Below are 24915 nucleotides of genomic sequence, written 5' to 3' on the forward strand. Positions count from 1 at the left end.
CCCCCTTTAAGTTAATTTTTTCGGTGAACGTAACTAGAACAACCTCCAGACTCCTGTTATTAGACCTGGTTACTAGACCTAGTTATTAGACCGTGTTATTAGACCTGGTTACTTGACCTGGTTACTAGACCTGGTTACTAGACCTGGTTACTAGACCTGGTTACTAGACCTTGTTACCAGACCTGGTTACCAGACCTGGTTACTAGACCTGGTTACTAGACCTGGTTACTAGACCTGTTTATTAGACCTAGTTACTAGACCTTGTTACCAGACCTGGTTACTAGACCTGGTTACTAGACCTAGTTACTAGACCTTGTTACCAGACCTGGTTACTAGACCTGGTTACTAGACCTGGTTACTAGATCTGGTTACTAGACCTGTTTATTAGACCTAGTTATTAGACCTAGTTATTAGACCTGTTTATTAGACCTGGTTACTAGACCTGTTTACTAGACCTAGTTATTAGACCTGTTTACTAGACCTGGTTATTAGACCTGGTTACTAGACCTATTTACTAGACCTGGTTACCAGACCTGTTTACTAGTCCTGGTTACTAGACCTATTTACTAGACCTGTTTACTAGACCTAGTTATTAGACCTGGTTATTAGACCGGTTTACTAGACCTAGTTATTAGACCTGGTTATTAGACCTGTTAACTAGACCTGTTTACTAGACCTTGTTACTAGACCTGGTCACTAGACCTGGTTATTAGACCTGGTTACTAGACCTGGTTACTAGACCTGTTTACTAGACCTAGTTATTAGACCTGGTTACTAGACCTGTTAACTAGACCTGGTTACTAGACCTGGTTACTAGACCTGTTAACTAGACCTGGTTATTAGACCTGGTTACTAGACCTGGTTACTAGACCTGGTTACTAGACCTGGTTACTAGACCTGGTTACTAGACCTGGTTACTAGACCTGGTTACCAGACCTGGTTACTAGACCTGTTTACTATACCTGGTTATTAGACCTGGTTATTAGACCTGGTTATTAGACCTGGTTACTAGACCTGGTTATTAGACCTGGTTACTAGACCTGGTTATTAGACCTGGTTACTAGACCTAGTTATTAGACCTAGTTATTAGACCTGTTTATTAGACCTAGTTATTAGACCTGTTTATTAGACCTGGTTACTAGACCTGTTTACTAGACCTAGTTATTAGACCTGTTTACTAGACCTGGTTATTAGACCTGGTTACTAGACCTGGTTACTAGACCTGGTTATATTAGACCTGTGTTACTAGACCTGGTTACTAGACCTGGTTACTAGACCTAGTTATAGACCTGTTTATTAGACCTGGTTACTAGACCTGTTTACTTACCTAGTTATTAGACCTGTTTACTAGACTGGTATTAGACCTGGTTATAGACCTGGTTATTAGACCCGGTTACTAGACCTGGTTACTAGACCTGTTTACTAGTCCTAGTTATTAGACCTGTTTATTAGACCTGGTTACTAGACCTGTTTACTAGACCTGGTTATTAGACCTGGTTATTAGACCTGGTTACTAGACCTGTTAACTAGACCTGGTTACTAGACCTGGTTACTAGACCTGGTTACTAGACCTGGTTATTAGACCTGGTTACTAGACCTGGTTACTAGACCTGGTTACTAGACCTGGTTACTAGACCTGGTTACTAGACCTGTTAACTAGACCTGGTTATTAGACCTGGTTACTAGACCTGGTTACCAGACCTGGTTACTAGACCTGTTTACTAGACCTGTTTACTATACCTGGTTACTAGACCTGGTTACCAGACCTGGTTACTAGACCTGTTTACTATACCTGGTTATTAGACCTGGTTACTAGACCTGGTTATTAGACCTGGTTACTAGACCTGGTTACTAGACCTGGTTACTAGACCTGGTTACTAGACCTGGTTATTAGACCTGGTTACTAGACCTGGTTACTAGACCTGGTTACTAGACCTGTTTACTAGACCTAGTTATTAGACCTGTTTATTAGACCTGGTTACTAGACCTGTTTACTAGACCTAGTTATTAGACCTGTTTACTAGACCTGGTTTTAGACCTGGTTACTAGACCTTTACTAGACTGGTTACCAGACCTGTTTACTAGTCCTGGTTACTAGACCTATTTACTAGACCTGTTTACTAGACCTAGTTATTAGACCTGGTTATTAGACCGGTTTACTAGACCTAGTTATTAGACCTGGTTATTAGACCTGTTAACTAGACCTGTTTACTAGACCTGGTTACTAGACCTGGTCACTAGACCTGGTTATTAGACCTGGTTACTAGACCTGGTTACTAGACCTAGTTATTAGACCTGGTTACTAGACCTGTTAACTAGACCTGGTTACTAGACCTGGTTACTAGACCTGTTAACTAGACCTGGTTATTAGACCTGGTTACTAGACCTGGTTACTAGACCTGGTTACTAGACCTGGTTACTAGACCTGGTTACTAGACCTGTTTACTAGACCTGGTTACTAGACCTGGTTTCTAGACCTGGTTACCAGACCTGGTTACTATACCTGTTTACTATACCTGGTTATTAGACCTGGTTATTAGACCTGGTTATTAGACCTGGTTATTAGACCTGGTTACTAGACCTGGTTATTAGACCTGGATATTAGACCTGGTTACTAGACCTGGTTATTAGACCTGGTTACTAGACCTGGTTACTAGACCTGGTTACTAGACCTGTTTACTAGACCTAGTTATTAGACCTGTTTATTAGACCTGGTTACTAGACCTAGTTATTAGACCTGTTTACTAGACCTGGTTACTAGACCTGGTTACTAGACCTGGTTACTAGACCTGGTTATTAGACCTGGTTACTAGACCTGGTTACTAGACCTGTTTACTAGACCTAGTTATTAGACCTGTTTATTAGACCTGGTTACTAGACCTGTTTACTAGACCTAGTTATTAGACCTGTTTACTAGACCTGGTTACTAGACCTGGTTACTAGACCTGGTTACTAGACCTGGTTATTAGACCTGGTTACTAGACCTGGTTACTATACCTGTTTATTAGACCTAGTTATTAGACCTGTTTACTAGACCTGGTTATTAGACCTGGTTACTAGACCTGGTTATTAGACCCGGTTACTAGACCTGGTTACTAGACCTGTTTACTAGACCTAGTTATTAGACCTGTTTATTAGACCTGGTTACTAGACCTGTTTACTAGACCTAGTTATTAGACCTGTTTACTAGACCTGGTTATTAGACCTGGTTACTAGACCTGGTTATTAGACCTGGTTACTAGACCTGGTTATTAGACCTGTTTACTAGACCTGGTTACTAGACATGGTTACTAGACCTGGTTATTAGACCTGGTTACTAGACCTAGTTATTAGACCTTGTTATTAGACCTGGTTACTAGACCTGGTTACTAGACCTGTTAACTAGACCTGGTTATTAGACCTGGTTACTAGACCTAGTTATTAGACCTTGTTATTAGACCTGGTTACTAGACCTGGTTACTAGACCTGTTAACTAGACCTGGTTACTAGACCTGTTTATTAGACCTGGTTACTAGACCTGTTAACTAGACCTGGTTATTAGACCTGGTTACTAGACCTGTTTACTAGACCTGGTTACTAGACCTAGTTATTGGACCGTGTTATTAGACCTGGTTACTAGACCTGGTTACTAGACCTGTTAACTAGACCTGGTTACTAGACCTGGTTACTAGACCTGGTTACTAGACCTGGTTACTAGACCTTGTTACCAGACCTGGTTACCAGACCTGGTTACTAGACCTGGTTACTAGACCTGGTTACTAGACCTGGTTACTAGATCTGGTTACTAGACCTGATTACTAGACCTAGTTATTAGACCTGGTTACTAGACCTGGTTACTAGACCTTGTTACCAGACCTGGTTACTAGACCTGGTTACTAGACCTGGTTACTAGACCTGGTTACTAGACCTGGTTACCAGACCTGGTTACTAGACCTGGTTACTAGACCTGGTTACTAGACCTGGTTACTAGACCTAGTTATTAGACCTGTTTACTAGACCTGGTTACTAGACCTGGTTACTAGACCTGGTTATTAGACCTGGTTATTAGACCTGGTTATTAGACCTGGTTACTAGACCTGGTTACTAGACCTGGTTACTAGACCTGGTTACTAGACCTAGTTATTAGACCTGGTTACCGCTGCACAATAACAACCAACTGGTTGTTTCCTGGTTGTCTTTCAGCAGCACTGGTGTCCTGGACTATGTCACTCTGACACCCTATTCCTCTGCTCTAACTATAGACATCAGGGCAAGATGGAGGACTGACTCGACTTGCTTTGTTGGTATCTGAATCCATGTAACAACCTATTGAGTGTGGGCTACATGTGTTAGCTTGCCGTACCCGGCACAGACACCGGTACCTTGACAATTATCAGTGAGGAAAACCGAGTCTTAGGGCACGAAATGCACTTCCATCAACACAAGGACAAACCCTCTGTTAGCTCGCCTTTGAGCAGACAGGACTATGCGAGTGCGGATAATTATGAAATGATAAGGTCCCAAGCAATCAAGTGCCTATTGATTTCACTGCCTGGTGGGTCAATAAGAATTTTTCACAGAGGGGAAATTACAAAGGAAAGCGGGCCAAGTTTACAGGCAATTTACACCCTCCTCCTCTTTGATTTGAGAGGTTGCAGTATGTCATGGTTCATTCCCACAGAGAAAGAAGGAGAGAACAAGAAATAGAGAGAGAGAGAGTTAGAGAGATAGAGAGAGAGAGAGAGAGAGAGAGAGAGAGACAGAGAGAGAGAGCGAGAGAGAGAGAGAGAGAGAGAGAGAGAGAGAGAGAGAGAGCGAGCGCGAGAGAGAGAAAGAAAAATGGAGCGAGAGTGAGAAAGCGAGAGAGAGAAAGAGAGAGATTGAAAGAGTGAGAGCGAGAGCATGAGAGAGCGAGAGAGAGAGAGAGAGAAATAGAGAGAGAGCAAGAAGGGGGATTATATTACTGATGTGAGTGGGTAGGAGACGGCGGTTATTGTCATGGTGTGTTCAGAATGCACTAACCTGGATCTGAGCGCCGTCCGTGCACGGATTTGTCCTGTAAAGTCAGAAAACAAACACCACTGTGACACACACACACACACACTGAGTCATTTCATTACCAACCAAGTTCACTCTCACTGCACTCTGAAACACAGGTTTGCTCAGAGAGGGTGAGACGTCAACGTAATGTTTCCACTCACTAACTGGCATACAGTTCCCACACTACCGTTCAAAAGTTTGGGGTCACTTAGAAATGTCATTGTTATTGAAAGAATTTTTTTTTAAATGTCCATTAAAATAACATAAAATTGATCAGAAATACAGTGTAGAAATACAGTGTTGTAAATGACTATTGTAGCTGAAAATGGCTGATTTTTAATGGAATATCTACATAGGTGTACAGAGGCCCATTATCAGACACCATCACTCCTGTGTTCCAATGGCACGTTGTGTTAGCTAATCCAAGATTATCATTTTAAAAGGCTAATTGATCATTAAAAAACACTTTCGCAATTATGTTTGCACAGCTGAAAACTGTTATCCTGATTAAAGAAGCAATACAACTGGCCTTCTTTAGACTAGTTGAGTATATGGAGCATCAGCATTTGTGGGTTTGATTACAGGCTCAAAATGGACAGAAACAAATAACTTTCTTCTGAAACCCGTCAGTCTATTCTTGTTCTGAGAAATGAAGGTTATTCCATGTGAGAAATGGCCAAGAAATTGAAGATCTCATACAACGCTGTGTACTACTCCCTTCACAGAACAGCGCAAACTGGCTCTAACCAGAATAGAAAAAGGATTGGGTGTTCAACTGAGCAAGAGGACAAGTACATTAGAGTGTCTAGTTTAAGAAGTCCTCAACTGGCAGCATCATTAAATACTGTAGTACCCGCAAAACACCAGTCTCAACGACGAGGTGACTCCGGGATGCTGGCCTTCTAGGCAGAGTTCCTCTGTTCTTTTGCCCATCTTAATCTTTTCTTATTATTGGCCAGTCTGTGATATGGCTTTTTCTTTGCAACTCTGCCTAGTGGTTAGAGCGTTGGACTAGTAACCGAAAGGTTGCAAGATCGAATCCCCGAGCTGACAAGGTAAAAATCTGTCGTTCTGCCACTGAACAAGGCAGTTAACCCACTGTTCCTAGGCCGTCATTGAAAATAAGAATTTGTTCTTAACTGATTTGCCTAGTTAAATAAAGGTAAAATTAAAATAAAAAAGTGTACATCACTAAGCTACACACCTACATACCAGTGTACATCACTAAGCTACACACCTACATACTAGTGTACATCACTAAGCTACACACCTACATACTAGTGTACATTACTAAGCTACACACCTACATACTAGTGTACATCACTAAGCTACACACCTACATACCAGTGTACATCACTAAGCTACACACCTACATACTAGTGTACATCACTAAGCTACACACCTACATACTAGTGTACATCACTAAGCTACACACCTACATACTAGTGTACATCACTAAGCTACATACCTACATACTAGTGTACATCACTAAGCTACACACCTACATACTAGTGTACATCACTAAGCTACATACCTACATACTAGTGTACATCACTAAGCTACACACCTACATACCAGTGTACATCACTAAGCTACATACCTACATACTAGTGTACATTACTAAGCTACATACCTACATACTAGTGTACATCACTAAGCTACACACCTACATACCAGTGTACATCACTAAGCTACATACCTACATACCAGTGTACATCACTAAGCTACATACCTACATACCAGTGTACATCACTAAGCTACATACTAGTGTACATCACTAAGCTACACACCTACATACCAGTGTACATCACTAAGCTACATACCTACATACTAGTGTACATTACTAAGCTACACACCTACATACTAGTGTACATCACTAAGCTACATACCTACATACTAGTGTACATCACTAAGCTACATACCTACATACTAGTGTACATCACTAAGCTACACACCTACATACTAGTGAAAAGTGCAAATCAATCCTAGACCAACAGCAAAGGACCTTGTGAAGATGCTGAAGGAAACAGGTACAAAGGTATCTATATCCACAGTAAAATGAGTCCTATATCGACATAACCTGAAAGGCCACTCAACAAGGAAGAAGCCACTGCTCCAAAACCACCATTAAAAAGCCAGACTACGGTTTGCAACGGCACATGGGGACAAAGATCATACTTTTTGGAGAAATGTCCTCTGGTCTGATGAAATAAAAATAGAACTGTTTGGCCATAATGACCATCGTTATGTTTGGAGTAAAAAGGGCGATGCTTGCAAGCCGAAGAGGGGGGGACTGGTGCACTTCACAAAATAGATGGCATCATGTACACCTACATAATAGCGTACATCACTAAGCTACACACCTACATAATAGCGTACATCACTAAGCTACACACCTACATAATAGCGTACATCACTAAGCTACATACCTACATACTAGTGTACATCACTAAGCTACACACCTACATACCAGTGTACATCACTAAGCTACATACCTACATACTAGTGTACATTACTAAGCTACATACCTACATACTAGTGTACATCACTAAGCTACACACCTACATAATAGCGTACATCACTAAGCTACATACCTACATACCAGTGTACATCACTAAGCTACACACCTACATACTAGCGTACATCACTAAGCTACACACCTACATACTAGTGTACATCACTAAGCTACACACCTACATAATAGCGTACATCACTAAGCTACATACCTACAAACCAGTGTACATCACTAAGCTACACACCTACATACTAGCGTACATCACTAAGCTACATACTAGCGTACATCACTAAGCTACATACCTACATACCAGTGTACATCACTAAGCTACATACCTACATACTAGTGTACATCACTAAGCTACATACTAGTGTACATCACTAAGCTACACACCTACATACTAGTGTACATTACTAAGCTACATACCTACATACTAGTGTACATCACTAAGCTACATACCTACATACCAGTGTACATCACTAAGCTACATGCCTACATACCAGTGTACATCACTAAGCTACACACCTACATACCAGTGTACATCACTAAGCTACATACTAGCGTACATCACTAAGCTACATACCTACATACCAGTGTACATCACTAAGCTACATACCTACATACCAGTGTACATCACTAAGCTACACACCTACATACCAGTGTACATCACTAAGCTACATACCTACATACCAGTGTACATCACTAAGCTACATGCCTACATACTAGTGTACATCACTAAGCTACATACCTACATACTAGTGTACATCACTAAGCTACATACTAGTGTACATCACTAAGCTACACACCTACATACTAGTGTACATTACTAAGCTACACACCTACATACCAGTGTACATCACTAAGCTACATACCTACATACTAGTGTACATCACTAAGCTACATACCTACATACTAGTGTACATCACTAAGCTACATACCTACATACTAGTGTACATCACTAAGCTACATATACTGTGTCAGTATATTGTGTCACATTCAGGGTTGGTTAGGATACTTTCTAAATGTAATCCATTACAGTTACTAGTTACCTGTTCAACATTTTAATCTGTAATGTAACTTTGGGGTTACCCAAACTCAGTAATGTAATCTGATTACTTTTTTGATTACTTTCCCCTTAAGAGACATTAGACGAAGACAAAAAGGATCCATCAAACACATGTTGTGTGTCATCATAGTGGTCTCTGACATCATAGTGGTCTCTGACATCATAGTGGTCTCTGACATCATAGTGGTCTCTGACATCATAGTGGTCTCTGACATCATAGTGGTCTCTGACATGTGGTCAACACGCTCAGTTGGAACCAACTTAAAGCTTTTTGCTGAATTGAATGTCATTGAAAAACAGAAAGGAATCATAATGTATTTTCTCGTAAACATCCTTTCTGAATGTATAAGTAACCCAAGAAGTAATCATCTAGTTTTTCAAAAGTATCGTTGCATTGCATCACCAGTAAATGCATTTCAATCTTATTGCAGCAGATGAAACTGTAAGACAGGTTGGGTAATGTTATGAATATGGAGCGACCGGTTGGGTAATGTTATGAATATGGAGGGACAGGTTGGGTAATGTTATGAATATGGAGGGACAGGTTGGGTAATGTTATGAATATGGAGGGACAGGTTGGGTAATGTTATGAATATGGAGGGTCAGGTTGGGTAATGTTATGAATATGGAGGGACAGGTTGGGTAATGTTATGAATATGGAGCGACAGGTTGGGTAATGTTATGAATATGGAGGGACAGGTTGGGTAATGTTATGAATATGGAGGGACAGGTTGGGTAATGTTATGAATATGGAGGGACAGGTTGGGTAATGTTATGAATATGGAGGGTCAGGTTGGGTAATGTTATGAATATGGAGGGACAGGTTGGGTAATGTTATGAATATGGAGCGACAGGTTGGGTAATGTTATGAATATGGAGGGACAGGTTGGGTAATGTTATGAATATGGAGGGACAGGTTGGGTAATGTTATGAATATGGAGGGACAGGTTGGGTAATGTTATGAATATGGAGCGACAGGTTGGGTAATGTTATGAATATGGAGGGACAGGTTGGGTAATGTTATGAATATGGAGGGACAGGTTGGGTAATGTTATGAATATGGAGGGACAGGTTGGGTAATGTTATGAATATGGAGGGACAGGTTGGGTAATGTTATGAATATGGAGCGACAGGTTGGGTAATGTTATGAATATGGAGGGTCAGGTTGGGTAATGTTATGAATATGGAGCGACAGGTTGGGTAATGTTATGAATATGGAGCGACAGGTTGGGTAATGTTATGAATATGGAGCGACAGGTTGGGTAATGTTATGAATATGGAGCGACAGGTTGGGTAATGTTATGAATATGGAGCGACAGGTTGGGTAATGTTATGAATATGGCTGCTCTGCTGTGCAAACACTAAATATTTCATCCACTGCTGTCTCTGCAAACAAACATAGCATGCAGTGAGCCATATGCATTTTAAATGCATAATGCATTATAACCCCAATCACCATTTACAACCTTCTTTAGAATCACAATCTACCTTAACCACATTCCAAATAGCGGCCAGAGATGATTAATGTCTTATCATGCATTTTCAAAAACTATAATCTGCTACAGTATGAAAGTGGAAAAGTAATGAAATGCAAGACATGGGACTTCAGATACAGGCTAAGACCTGACCTTCACAACTCTCCAATCATCTACACAAGACTTGCATTCACTCTCTATCTGTTCATGCTGACATCAGTCAGCTGGAGTCCCCTTGATAATATCAAACAGAGGGGAACGACTTCCAAGCGCTGAAACAGAACAGAGCACAACTTTGGAGGAGAGAAAGGAGGAAGGACCAACACACACACACACACACACACACACACACACACACACACACACACACACACACACACACACACACACACACACACACACACACACACACACACACACACACGAAAACACACACATACACCCACACACATCCACGAAAACACACACATGCACACACACACACACACACACCCACACACATACACACACACACCCACACACATCCACACACACACGAAAACATACACATGCACACAATCTACGCAAGCACACACACACAAAGAGACGCAAACACACGCATGCACACACACTACGCACACACACTACGCACACACACACACACACACACACACACACACACACACACACACACACACACACACACACACACACACACACACACACATACACACACACACACACACGAAAACATACACATGCACACAATCTACGCAAGCACACACACACAAAGAGACGCAAACACACGCATGCACACACACTACACACACACACACACACACACACACACACACACAGACACACACAGACACACACACACACACACACACACAGACACACACTGTCTCACCTGTGTTTTCAAGGAGCCCGGATCTGAAAGGAGTTTGAAAACAGGCATGGTGAGTGGGTTACAAGGAGCACACACAACCATCACACTCTCTTGACTACTTGGTGTGTTGTGCTGAACGTACCTGACAGACAAGAGTAAACCACTTGAGGCTTACATTCTGTTCTGTTCTGAGTTCTCTGTTTGTTCATTGGCTCCCGTGGGATGGGCTACACCCCCTCAACAACCAGCCCTCCCCCTCCCTCCCTCCCACCCTCCCTACTCCCTCTCACTCGTCTGCAGGCAGGCAGGCAGCTTTGAATGGAACTTTGACCTGTTACACATAGTGCCGCTGCTCAGGGCTGATAAGGCAGAGCAGAGGGAGAGAGAGTCAACTGGGACCTGAGGTAAACAGCAGCGAGCTTCACCTGCAGACCACTCTGGAGACAGAGTACCGTAAACAGCTGTGGTATAGCATACATTATAAACTGTGTAGCTCCAGCCCTTGAATGCTGATTGGCTGACAGCCGTGGTATATCGTACCGTATACCACAGGTATGACAAAACATTTGTTTTTCCTGCTCTAATTAAGTTGGTAACCAGTTTCTAATAGCAATAAGGCACCTCAGGGGTTTGTGATATATGGCCAATATACCACGGCTAAGGGCGGTGCGTCGTGCAGAAGAACAGCCCTTAGCAGTGGAATAGAGACCATATACCATATACCATACTTCCTCGGGCCTTATTGCTTAAGTATTCATTGCAGTAATGCACGTTCCTGTTTGTCCATGGATGTTGTGATTTTGTTCTGTTGTTGTGCTTATCATCTGGAATCCTACAAATACTCAGCCAACAACTGATATGTGGTGATAAGGTTACCTTACCTAGAAATACTCAGCCAACATCTGATATGTGGTGATAAGGTTACCTTACCTAGAAATACTCAGCCAACATCTGATATGTGGTGATAAGGTTACCTTACCTAGAAATACTCAGCCAACATCTGATATGTGGTGATAAGGTTACCTTACCTAGAAATACTCAGCCAACATCTGATATGTGGTGATAAGGTTACCTTACCTAGAAATACTCAGCCAACATCTGATATGTGGTGATAAGGTTACCTTACCTAGAAATACTCAGCCAACAACTGATATGTGGTGATAAGGTTACCTTACCTAGAAATACTCAGCCAACAACTGATATGTGGTGATAAGGTTACCTTACCTAGAAATACTCAGCCAACATCTGATATGTGGTGATAAGGTTACCTTACCTAGAAATACTCAGCCAACATCTGATATGTGGTGATAAGGTTACCTTACCTAGAAATACTCAGCCAACATCTGATATGTGGTGATAAGGTTACCTTACCTAGAAATACTCAGCCAACAACTGATATGTGGTGATAAGGTTACCTTACCTAGAAATACTCAGCCAACATCTGATATGTGGTGATAAGGTTACCTTACCTAGAAATACTCAGCCAACATCTGATATGTGGTGATAAGGTTACCTTACCTAGAAATACTCAGCCAACATCAGCATGTTATAAAAGCGTAACAAGCAAGCTGGTAGTGACATCATAGTTCCAACATCACATACAACAGCCAAGTACATTCTTTCTAACCCTGTAAAAGGGACTAAAGGGTATCTCTGAAGGGAAGTAATGAGTTTGTCTGCGCCCCCCCCCCCCCTCCCCTCGTGGCACTGATCTATTCAGGGAAGCTAGTGTCTAGGTGGGTCTGCTGACAATGTTACAGCACCGTTTACAGCACCGTTTACAGCACCGCTTACAGCACCGCTGACAGTACCGTTTACAGCACCGTTTACAGCACCGTTTACAGCACCGCATACAGCACCGCTGACAGTACCGCTAATTGCACCGTTTACAGCACCGCTTACAGCACCGTTTACAGCACCGTTTACAGCACCATTTACAGTACCGTTTACAGCACCGCTGACAGCACTGTTTACAGTACCGCTGACAGCACCGTTTACAGCACCGCTTACAGCAAAGCCTACAGCACCGCTGACCTGATTGCTTGTGAGTGATGCCAAGACCACCAGGAGCAGGCACCTGGCTGCAATCTACAAACACACACACACTCACACACACACACACAAACACATTCACACACACACACACACGCACCCACACACACACACACAGGCCACTGACACTGCAAGTCAAGTGAAGTCTGCATGACATGTTTGTCATGTTTGTCATGTTGTCATGTTTGTCACGTTTGTCATGTTGTCATGTTGTCATGTTTGTCATGTTGTCATGTTGTCATGTTGTCATGTTTGTCATGTTTGTCATGTTGTCATGTTTGTCATGTTTGTCATGTTTGTCATGTTGTCATGTTTGTCATGTCGTCATGTTGTTTTGTTGTCTTGTTGTCATGTTGTCATGTTGTCATGGTTGTCTTGTTGTCTTGTTGTCATGTTTGTCATGTTTGTCATGTTGTCATGTTGTCATGTTGTCATGTTTGTCATGTTGTCATGTTGTCATGTTTGTCATGTCGTCATGTTGTTTTGTTGTTTTGTTGTTTTGTTGTCTTGTTGTCATGTTGTCATGTTGTCTTGTTGTCATGTTGTCATGTTGTCTTGCTGTCATGTTGTTTTGTTGTCTTGTTGTCATGTTGTCTTGTTGTCATGTTGTCTCCTCATCAATCTACTTTAATCACTCATGTTCTTACTCACTGTTTACTTCAGGGAAAGCTCATAGAAGTGTGTGTGTGTGTGTGTGTGTGTGTGTGTGTGTGTGTGTGTGTGTGTGTGTGTGTGTGTGTGTGTGTGTGTGTGTGTGTGTGTGTGTGTGTGTGTGTGTGTGTGTGTGTGTGTGTGTGTGTGTGTGTGTGTGTGTGTGTGTGTGTGTGTTAGAGTGTGTGTCGGTGTGTGTGTGTGTGTGTGTGTGTGTGTGTGTGTGTGTCAGTCGGTGTGTTAGAGTGTGTGTCGGTGTGTGTGTCTGTGCGTCTGTCGGTGTCGGTGTGAGTGCTGGTGTGTGTGTCGGTGTGTATGTGTGTGTGTGTGTCTGTCTGTCTGTGCTTTGTAGGTTCATTATCAGCAGCTTTTCCTTATTGTAGGTTCGTTATCAGCAGCTTTTCCTTATTGTAGGTTCATTATCAGCAGCTTTTCCTTATTGTAGGTTCGTTATCAGCAGCTTTTCCTTATTGTAGGTTCGTTATCAGCAGCTTTTCAATGCACTTTCAGGTATACACATTAACATGAAATACACCATACAACGTTTGTTTGCCTGCATCATGTGGTTGCATGCTTCCTTGTGTCTGTGTGTTTTGAGGTGGTTCTCACCTGTTTTTCCACAGCCACCAAACCTCCCCAGACATTCCTTATGGGCTCCAATACCACACCTGGAGCACAGGTACCCCTGGTTAAAGATGCCCCTGGAACAGAGAAGACAGGGATAACCACTGTTTGTGTGTGTGTGTGTGTGTGTGTGTGTGTGTGTGTGTGTGTGTGTGTGTGTGTGTGTGTGTGTGTGTGTGTGTGTGTGTGTGTGTGTGTGTGTGTGTGTGTGTGTGTGTGTGTGTGTGTGTGTGTGTGTCTGTGCGAGTGTGTGTCTGTCTGTCTCTCCTCATCTCTCCTCATCTCCTTTCTCTTCTCCTCATCTCTCCTCTCCTCCTCTCTCCTCTCCTCGTCTTTCCTCTCCTCTCCTCTCCTCACCTTGTGAAAACTCAGCCCGTAGTGAATTTCTTTTACATAACCGCTCCAGAATCTACTGCTCATTAGAATGACATAAAGCACAGCATCCCCGATCTGACGGGAGTCTGATTCTAACTCCGCTGGTGAGCCATACACACACACACACACACACACACACACACACACACACACACACACACACACACACACACACACACACACACACACACCTACACACACCTACACACACAACCTACACACACACACACACACCACCTGCACTACATGACATGTGAATGACAACCTGTGTCTACAAACAATGAGCAATATCTGGATCACACGAGGGCAGATGTGACAAAGACCCAGTAGTTGAACCTGTATGACCCCTAACCTCCCGTTCTGGGTGGATGACAGTCAGGGGCATTCCTAGAACATGCAAGAGGACAACTATACTGTGTGACCCTGTACCTTAGCAGCATATGGCAGGAGCTACAGGATGTGATTCTGTCAAAGGTGTGCATCTTGAACTCGTGGAAGTTACTGGTGCCGTTCTCTGGACGGATGTTGGATCTACAGGACAAAGTTGAGAGAAAAGATGTGAAGAAACAAGACTAGAAAAGACAAAGTATGTTTTCACTGTCACATTGTGAGGCAAGGTAGCTGCAGTCATCCATACGGCTTTTCTATAGTATTCCCATTAGTCGTAAAAGATTTAGTTCACAGAGTTCAATAGTGCCAGCTGACATCAGGAGCGTTCATCTCACTAAACAAAAACACCACCTGGTAGCAAGCCGAGACAGACTTCCTGATTCTTAGGTGAAGTATATTCCTGAGTTGGACTAAAGTGCCATTACATCATCAGTCTAAATGTCTCTCCTCCTGCTCCTCACTGCGCTGAGCTGTCAGCGTGGGTGCAGCAGGTGGCTAACAGGAAACACTAGCGCGTGACAAAACAGCAGTATGGGATCAGTCCTTAGTCTCTCCAGGGAGCCAAGTGACTCAGTGATTGTGTGTCAAATATACTGAAAGAGTCTCTGTCTCTCTGTCTCTCTGTCTCTCTCTCTCTCTCTCTCTCTCTCTCTCTCTCTCTCTCTCTCTCTCTCTCTCTCTCTCTCTCCCCCTCCAATTTCAATTTAAGGGCATTATTGGCATAGGACACAGATGTTAACATTGCCATCATTATGTTTGGAGGAGAAAGGGGGAGGCTTACAAGCCGAAGAAAACCACCCCAACCGTGAAACACGGGGGTGGCAACATCATGTTGTGGGGGTGCTTTGCTGCAGGAAGGACTGGTGCACTTCACAAAATAGATGGAATCAAAGGGAGGAAAATTATGTGGATATATTGAAGCAACATCTCAAGACATCAGTCAGGAAGTTAAAGCTTGGTCGCAAATGGGTCTTCCAAATGGACAATGACCCAAAGCATACTTCCAAAGTTGTGGCAAAATGGCTTAAGGACAACAAAGTCAAGGTATTGGAGTGGCTATCACAAAGCCCTGACCTCAATCCCAGACAAAATGTGTGGGTAGAACTGAAAAAGCGTGTGTGAGCAAGGAGGCCTACAAACCTGACTCAGTTACACCAGCTCTGTCAGGAGGAATGGGCCAAAATTCACCCAACTTATTGTGGGAAGCTTGTGGAAGGCTACCCGAAACGTTTGACACAAGTTAAATAATTTAAAGGCAATGCTACCAAATACTAATTGAGTGTATGTAAACTTCTGACCCACTGGGAATGTGATGAAAGAATTAAAAGCTGAAATAAATCATTCTCTCTATTATTATTCTGACATTTCACATGTTTAAAATAAAGTGGTGATCCTAACTGACCTAAGATAGGGCATTTTTACTAGGATTAAATGTCAGGAATTGAGAAAAACTGAGTTTAAATGTATTTGGCTAAGGTGTATGTAAACTTCCGACTTCAACTGTATATACACTACCATTTAAAAGTTTGGGGTTGTCACGCCCTGACCTTAGAGAGCCTTTTTATGTCTCTATTTGGTTTGGTCAGGGTGTGATTTGGGGTGGGCATTCTATGTCCTTTATTTCTAGGTTTTGTGTTTCTCTGTTTTGGCCGGGTATGATTCTCAATCAGGGACAGCTCTCTATCGTTGTGTCTGATTGGGAATCATACTTAGGCAGCCTGTTTTGCCACTTAGGTTGTGGGATGTTGTGTTTTTGTTAGCTCTGCGTAACCTTCAAGACATGACGTTCGTTGGTCTTTTGTTGTTTTGTTTGGTGTTCGGATTTAATAAAGAAGCATGAACACGTACCACGCTGCACCTTGGTCCACTTCTTCCGACGAGCGTTACAGGGGTCACTTAGAAATGTCCTTGTTTTTTGAAAGAAAAGCACATTTTTTTTGTCCATTAAAATAACATCAAATTGATCAGAAATACAGTGTAGTCATTGTTAATGTTCTAAATATTTGTAGCTGGAAAGATTTTTAATGGAATATCTACATAGGCAAATTAGCTTATTCAGCTGTGCTAACATAATTGCAAAAGGGTTTTCTAATTATCAATTAGCCTTTTAAAATTATAAACTTGGATTAGCTAACACAACGTGCCATTGGAACACAGGAGTGATGGTTGCTGATAATGGACCTCTGTACGACTATGTAGATATTCCATTAAAAATCAGCCGTTTCCAGCTTCAATAGTCATTTACAACATTAACAATGTCTACACTGTATTTCTCATCAATTTGATGTTATTTTAATGGACAAAAAATGTGCTTTTCTTTCAAAAACAAGGACATTTCTAAGTGACCCCAAACCTTTGAACTGTGTCCAAATGGAATTTGTATTTGTGGTCCTGGCGACTGAGCCTTGTTTGGAACACCATTATTTTTGTCTTTCTGAGATTTACTGTCAGGGCCCAGGTCTGTCAGGGCCCAGGTCTGTCAGGGCCCAGGTCTGTCAGGGCCCAGGTCTGTCAGGGCCCAGGTCTGACAGAATCTGTGCAGAAGATCTAAGTGCTGCTTTAGGCCCTCCTTGGTTGGGGACAGAAGCACCAGATCATCAAACAGTAGACATTTGACTTCAGATTCTTGTAGGGTGACTCTCAGTCTCTCTCTCAGTCTCTCTCTCTCATAATATCACTGGGTGCAGAACCGCCCCCCACCCACCCCAAAAAATAAAATCTGCCTTTTTTGCTTTAGCAGCTGCCCCCCAACCCCTGCTGTGTGTTGCTATAGCAGCTGCCCCCCCCCCACCCCCTGCTGTGTGTTGCAATAGCAGCTGCCCCCCCCACCCCTTGCTGTGTGTTGTTATAGCAGCTGCCCCCCCCCCCACCCCTTGCTGTGTCTTGTTATAGCAGCTGCCCCCCCCCCCACCCCTTGCTGTGTGTTGTTATAGCAGCTGCCCCCCCACCCCCTGCTGTGTGTTGCTATAGCAGCTGCCCCCACCCCCTGCTGTGTGTTGCTATAGCAGCTGCCCCCACCCCCGATGTGTGTTGCTATAGCAGCTGCCCCCACCCCCGCTGTGTGTTGCTATAGCAGCTGCCCCCACCCCCTGCTGTGTGTTGCTATAGCAGCTGCCCCCCACCCCCTGCTGTGTGTTGCTATAGCAGCTGCCCCCCCCCACCCCCTGCTGTGTGTTGCTATAGCAGCTGCCCCCCCCCCACCCCCTGCTGTGTGTTGCTATAGCAGCTGCCCCCCCCCACCCCTTGCTGTGTGTTGCTATAGCAGCTGCCCCCCCACCCCTTGCTGTGTGTTGCTATAGCAGCTGCCCCCCCACCCCCCTGCTGTGTGTTGTTATAGCAGCTGCCCCCCCCACCCCCTGCTGTGTGTTGCTATAGCAGCTGCCCCCCCCACCCCCTGCTGTGTGTTGCTATAGCAGCTGCCCCCCCCACCCCTTGCTGTGTGTTGTTATAGCAGCTGCCCCCCCCCACCCCTTGCTGTGTGTTGTTATAGCAGCTGCCCCCCCCCCACCCCTTGCTGTGTGTTGCTATAGAAGCTGCCCCCCCACCCCTTGCTGTGTGTTGCTATAGCAGCTGCCCCCCCCATCCCTGCTGTGTGTTGCTATAGCAGCTGCCCCCCCACCCCCTGCTGTGTGTTGTTATAGCAGCTGCCCCCCCCACCCCCGCTGTGTGTTGCTATAGCTGCCCCCCCCACCCCCGCTGTGTGTTGCTATAGCAGCTGCCCCACCCCACCCCTTGCTGTGTGTTGCTATAGCAGCTGCCCCCCCCTGCTGTGTGTTGCTATAGCAGCTGCCCCCACCCCCTGCTGTGTGTTGCTATAGCAGCTGCCCCCACCCCCGATGTGTGTTGCTATAGCAGCTGCCCCCCCATCCCCTGCTGTGTGTTGCTATAGCAGCTGCCCCCACCCCCTGCTGTGTGTTGCTATAGCAGCTGCCCCCACCCCCGATGTGTGTTGCTATAGCAGCTGCCCCCCCACCCCTGCTGTGTGTTCTTATAGCAGCTGCCCCCCCCACCCCTTGCTGTGTGTTGTTATAGCAGCTGCCCCCTCCCCACCCCTTGCTGTGTGTTGCTATAGCAGCTGCCCCCCCCCACCCCTTGCTGCGTGTTGCTATAGAAGCTGCCCCCCCACCCCTTGCTGTGTGTTGCTATAGCAGCTGCCCCCCCCACCCCTGCTGTGTGTTGCTATAGCAGCTGCCCCCCCCCACCCCTTGCTGTGTGTTGTTATAGCAGCTGCCCCCCCCCACCCCTTGCTGTGTGTTGCTATAGCAGCTGCCCCCCCCCCCACCCCTTGCTGTGTGTTGCTATAGCAGCTGCCCCCCCACCCCTTGCTGTGTGTTGCTATAGCAGCTGCCCCCCACCCCCTGCTGTGTGTTGCTATAGCAGCTGCCCCCACCCCCTGCTGTGTGTTGCTATAGCAGCTGCCCCCACCCCCGATGTGTGTTGCTATAGCAGCTGCCCCCCCATCCCCTGCTGTGTGTTGCTATAGCAGCTGCCCCCACCCCCTGCTGTGTGTTGCTATAGCAGCTGCCCCCCACCCCTGATGTGTGTTGCTATAGCAGCTGCCCCCCACCCCCGATGTGTGTTGCTATAGCAGCTGCCCCCACCCCCGATGTGTGTTGCTATAGCAGCTGCCCCCACCCCCGATGTGTGTTGCTATAGCAGCTGCCCCCCCACCCCCTGCTGTGTGTTGCTATAGCAGCTGCCCCCCACCCCCGATGTGTGTTGCTATAGCAGCTGCCCCCCCACCCCCTGCTGTGTGTTGCTATAGCAGCTGCCCCCCCATCCCCTGCTGTGTGTTGCTATAGCAGCTGCCCCCACCCCCGATGTGTGTTGCTATAGCAGCTGCCCCCCCATCCCCTGCTGTGTGTTGCTATAGCAGCTGCCCCCACCCCCTGCTGTGTGTTGCTATAGCAGCTGCCCCCCCACCCCATGCTGTGTGTTGCTATAGCAGCTGCCCCCCCACCCCCTGCTGTGTGTTGCTATAGCAGCTGCCCCCCACCCCCGATGTGTGTTGCTATAGCAGCTGCCCCCACCCCCGATGTGTGTTGCTATAGCAGCTGCCCCCACCCCCGATGTGTGTTGCTATAGCAGCTGCCCCCCCACCCCCTGCTGTGTGTTGCTATAGCAGCTGCCCCCCCCCACCCCTTGCTGTGTGTTGTTATAGCAGCTGCCCCCCCCCACCCCTTGCTGTGTGTTGTTATAGCAGCTGCCCCCCCCCACCCCCCTGCTGTGTGTTGCTATAGCAGCTGCCCCCCCACCCCTTGCTGTGTGTTGTTATAGCAGCTGCCCCCCCCCCCCACCCCTTGCTGTGTGTTGTTATAGCAGCTGCCCCCCCCCCCCCACCCCTTGCTGTGTGTTGCTATAGCAGCTGCCCCCCCCACCCCTTGCTGTGTGTTGCTATAGCAGCTGCCCCCCCACCCCTTGCTGTGTGTTGCTATAGCAGCTGCCCCCCCACCCCTTGCTGTGTGTTGCTATATCAGCTGCCCCCCCACCCCCTGCTGTGTGTTGTTATAGCAGCTGCCCCCCCCCACCCCCGCTGTGTGTTGCTATAGCTGCCCCCCCCCCACCCCCGCTGTGTGTTGCTATAGCAGCTGCCCCCCCCCCCACCCCTTGCTGTGTGTTGCTATAGAAGCTGCCCCCCCACCCCTTGCTGTGTGTTGCTATAGCAGCTGCCCCCCCCACCCCTGCTGTGTGTTGCTATAGCAGCTGCCCCCCCCCACCCCTTGCTGTGTGTTGTTATAGCAGCTGCCCCCCCCACTCCTTGCTGTGTGTTGCTATAGCAGCTGCCCCCCCCCACCCCTTGCTGTGTGTTGCTATAGCAGCTGCCCCCCCACCCCTTGCTGTGTGTTGCTATAGCAGCTGCCCCCCACCCCCTGCTGTGTGTTGCTATAGCAGCTGCCCCCACCCCCTGCTGTGTGTTGCTATAGCAGCTGCCCCCACCCCCGATGTGTGTTGCTATAGCAGCTGCCCCCCCATCCCCTGCTGTGTGTTGCTATAGCAGCTGCCCCCACCCCCTGCTGTGTGTTGCTATAGCAGCTGCCCCCCACCCCCGATGTGTGTTGCTATAGCAGCTGCCCCCCACCCCCGATGTGTGTTGCTATAGCAGCTGCCCCCACCCCCGATGTGTGTTGCTATAGCAGCTGCCCCCACCCCCGATGTGTGTTGCTATAGCAGCTGCCCCCCCACCCCCTGCTGTGTGTTGCTATAGCAGCTGCCCCCCACCCCCGATGTGTGTTGCTATAGCAGCTGCCCCCCCACCCCCTGCTGTGTGTTGCTATAGCAGCTGCCCCCCCATCCCCTGCTGTGTGTTGCTATAGCAGCTGCCCCCACCCCCGATGTGTGTTGCTATAGCAGCTGCCCCCCCATCCCCTGCTGTGTGTTGCTATAGCAGCTGCCCCCACCCCCTGCTGTGTGTTGCTATAGCAGCTGCCCCCCCACCCCCTGCTGTGTGTTGCTATAGCAGCTGCCCCCCCACCCCCTGCTGTGTGTTGCTATAGCAGCTGCCCCCCACCCCCGATGTGTGTTGCTATAGCAGCTGCCCCCACCCCCGATGTGTGTTGCTATAGCAGCTGCCCCCACCCCCGATGTGTGTTGCTATAGCAGCTGCCCCCCCACCCCCTGCTGTGTGTTGCTATAGCAGCTGCCCCCCCCCACCCCTTGCTGTGTGTTGTTATAGCAGCTGCCCCCCCCCCACCCCTTGCTGTGTGTTGTTATAGCAGCTGCCCCCCCCACCCCCCTGCTGTGTGTTGCTATAGCAGCTGCCCCCCCACCCCTTGCTGTGTGTTGTTATAGCAGCTGCCCCCCCCCCACCCCTTGCTGTGTGTTGTTATAGCAGCTGCCCCCCCCCCCACCCCTTGCTGTGTGTTGCTATAGCAGCTGCCCCCCCCACCCCTTGCTGTGTGTTGCTATAGCAGCTGCCCCCCCACCCCTTGCTGTGTGTTGCTATAGCAGCTGCCCCCCCACCCCTTGCTGTGTGTTGCTATATCAGCTGCCCCCCCACCCCCTGCTGTGTGTTGTTATAGCAGCTGCCCCCCCCCACCCCCGCTGTGTGTTGCTATAGCTGCCCCCCCCCCACCCCTGCTGTGTGTTGCTATAGCAGCTGCCCCCCCCCACCCCTTGCTGTGTGTTGCTATAGCAGCTGCCCCCCCCCCCCTGCTGTGTGTTGCTATAGCAGCTGCCCCCCACCCCCTGCTGTGTGTTGCTATAGCAGCTGCCCCCACCCCCTGCTGTGTGTTGCTATAGCAGCTGCCCCCACCCCCGATGTGTGTTGCTATAGCAGCTGCCCCCACCCCCTGCTGTGTGTTGCTATAGCAGCTGCCCCCACCCCCGATGTGTGTTGCTATAGCAGCTGCCCCCACCCCCGATGTGTGTTGCTATAGCAGCTGCCACCACCCCCTGATGTGTGTTGTTATAGCAGCTGCCCCCCAACCCCCCGCTGTGTGTTGTTATAGCAGCTGCCCCCCCACCCCCTGATGTGTGTTGTTATAGCAGCTGCCCCCCAACCCCCCGCTGTGTGTTGTTATAGCAGCTGCCCCCACCCCCGCTGTGTGTTGCTATAACAGCTGCCCCCCCATCCCCTGCTGTGTGTTGCTATAGTAGCTGCCCCCACCCCGCTGTGTATTGCTATAGCAGCTGCCCCCCACCCCCTGCTGTAAACTGATTGTAAATGCAGTTATCAGTGCCAACAAAGCATCTAATAGTAACATGTCCTTTGATCTCCTCCTCCTCCTCGTCCTCGTCCTCTCTAAAATAAGTACAGTATGACAAGTCCCCCTGTCCCCCCACTAGCATTACCAGGTGTGTTTGTGTTTGGCTGATGACACGTACATGTTAGTACACAGGTGGGAGTGAAGTCCCCAGCAATATGACTGAAAGAGACAACATAGGACTTGGCAGGGACAATAGTCCTATGGCCAACTGTGCACTTAGTTCAGTCAATGGCCTACTTGTTAAAAGTCATTCTGAGTAAGAGCCACTGTTAGATCGCCAGCCTATTGCAGAGATCCAGTCTGTTATTTAATACACTGGGGTTTATTCAAGTATACGTCACCGGTGATGCATTTGATCCAGTAAGCATCCCCTTTATATGTAAATAGTTTATATATCCCCTTTATATTTACATAGGTTATACATGAATCATGTTCTGTACAGACCTGAATAGTGACACGTCCGTACTGTGACGGTCAATAATCACGTTCTGTACAGACCTGAATAGTGACACGTCCGTACTGTGACGGTCAATAATCACGTTCTGTACAGACCTGAATAGTGACACGTCCGTACTGTGACGGTCAATAATCACGTTCTGTACAGACCTGAATAGTGACACGTCCGTACTGTGACGGTCAATAATCACGTTCTGTACAGACCTGAATAGTGACACGTCCGTACTGTGACGGTCAATAATCACGTTCTGTACAGACCTGAATAGTGACACGTCCGTACTGTGACGGTCAATAATCACGTTCTGTACAGACCTGAATAGTGACACGTCCGTACTGTGACGGTCAATAATCACGTTCTGGACAGACCTGAATAGTGACACGTCCGTACTGTGACGGTCAATAATCACGTTCTGTACAGACCTGAAGAGTGACACGTCCGTACTGTGACGGTCATTAATCACGTTCTGTACAGACCTGAAGAGTGACACGTCAGTACTGTGACGGTCATTAATCACGTTCTGACCAGACAGTAGAAGACACAAACTGTATGTCTCTCTCACAGAACACTCACACCGCTGCAGGAGTGAGGCAGAGGTGAGACATGGGACAGAACACTCACACCGCTGCAGGAGTGAGACAGAGGTGAGACATGGGACAGAACACTCACACCGCTGCAGGAGTGAGGCAGAGGTGAGACATGGGACAGAACACTCACACTGCTGCAGGAGTGAGGCAGAGGTGAGACATGGGACAGAACACTCACACCGCTGCAGGAGTGAGACAGAGGTGAGACATGGGACAGAACACTCACACCGCTGCAGGAGTGAGGCAGAGGTGAGACATGGGACAGAACACTCACACCGCTGCAGGAGTGAGGCAGAGGTGAGACATGGGACAGAACACTCACACCGCTGCAGGAGTGATGCAGAGGTGAGACATGGGACAGAACACTCACACCGCTGCAGGAGTGAGGCAGAGGTGAGACATGGGACAGAACACTCACACCGCTGCAGGAGTGAGGCAGAGGTGAGACATGGGACAGAACACTCACACCGCTGCAGGAGTGAGGCAGAGGTGAGACATGGGACAGAACACTCACACCGCTGCAGGAGTGATGCATAGGTGAGACATGGGACAGAACACTCACACCGCTGCAGGAGTGAGGCAGAGGTGAGACATGGGACAGAACACTCACACCGCTGCAGGAGTGAGGCAGAGGTGAGACATGGGACAGAACACTCACACCGCTGCAGGAGTGAGGCAGAGGTGAGACATGGGACAGAACACTCACACCGCTGCAGGAGTGAGGCAGAGGTGAGACATGGGACAGAACACTCACACCGCTGCAGGAGTGAGGCAGAGGTGAGACATGGGACAGAACACTCACACCGCTGCAGGAGTGATGCAGAGGTGAGACATGGGACAGAACACTCAAACCGCTGCAGGAGTGAGGCAGAGGTGAGACATGGGACAGAACACTCACACCGCTGCAGGAGTGATGCAGAGGTGAGACATGGGACAGAACACTCACACCGCTGCAGGAGTGAGGCAGAGGTGAGACATGGGACAGAACACTCACACCGCTGCAGGAGTGAGGCAGAGGTGAGACATGGGACAGAACACTCACACCGTTGCAGGAGTGAGGCAGAGGTGAGACATGGGACAGAACACTCACACCGCTGCAGGAGTGAGACAGAGGTGAGACATGGGACAGAACA

At 47.2% G+C, this 24915-nt stretch overlaps 1 protein-coding gene across 1 annotated transcript in view; it reads right to left on the reverse strand.

Annotated features, from left to right (window-relative positions):
- The window catches only part of LOC120050916 (guanine nucleotide exchange factor VAV3-like), a 112902-nt gene that overhangs the window by 49154 nt on the left and 38833 nt on the right, over positions 1–24915 (reverse strand). The window contains exons 14-17 of the mRNA XM_038997442.1: positions 15075–15176; positions 14256–14347; positions 10965–10987; positions 5002–5035 (exon numbers count right to left, since the gene is read on the reverse strand). Of these exons, the coding sequence (XP_038853370.1) occupies positions 5002–5035; positions 10965–10987; positions 14256–14347; positions 15075–15176 (251 nt within the window). The remainder of the gene's footprint in view (positions 1–5001; positions 5036–10964; positions 10988–14255; positions 14348–15074; positions 15177–24915) is intronic.

This window comes from Salvelinus namaycush, chromosome 7 (assembly GCF_016432855.1).
Source record: "Salvelinus namaycush isolate Seneca chromosome 7, SaNama_1.0, whole genome shotgun sequence".
Lineage (NCBI taxonomy): Eukaryota > Metazoa > Chordata > Actinopteri > Salmoniformes > Salmonidae > Salvelinus > Salvelinus namaycush.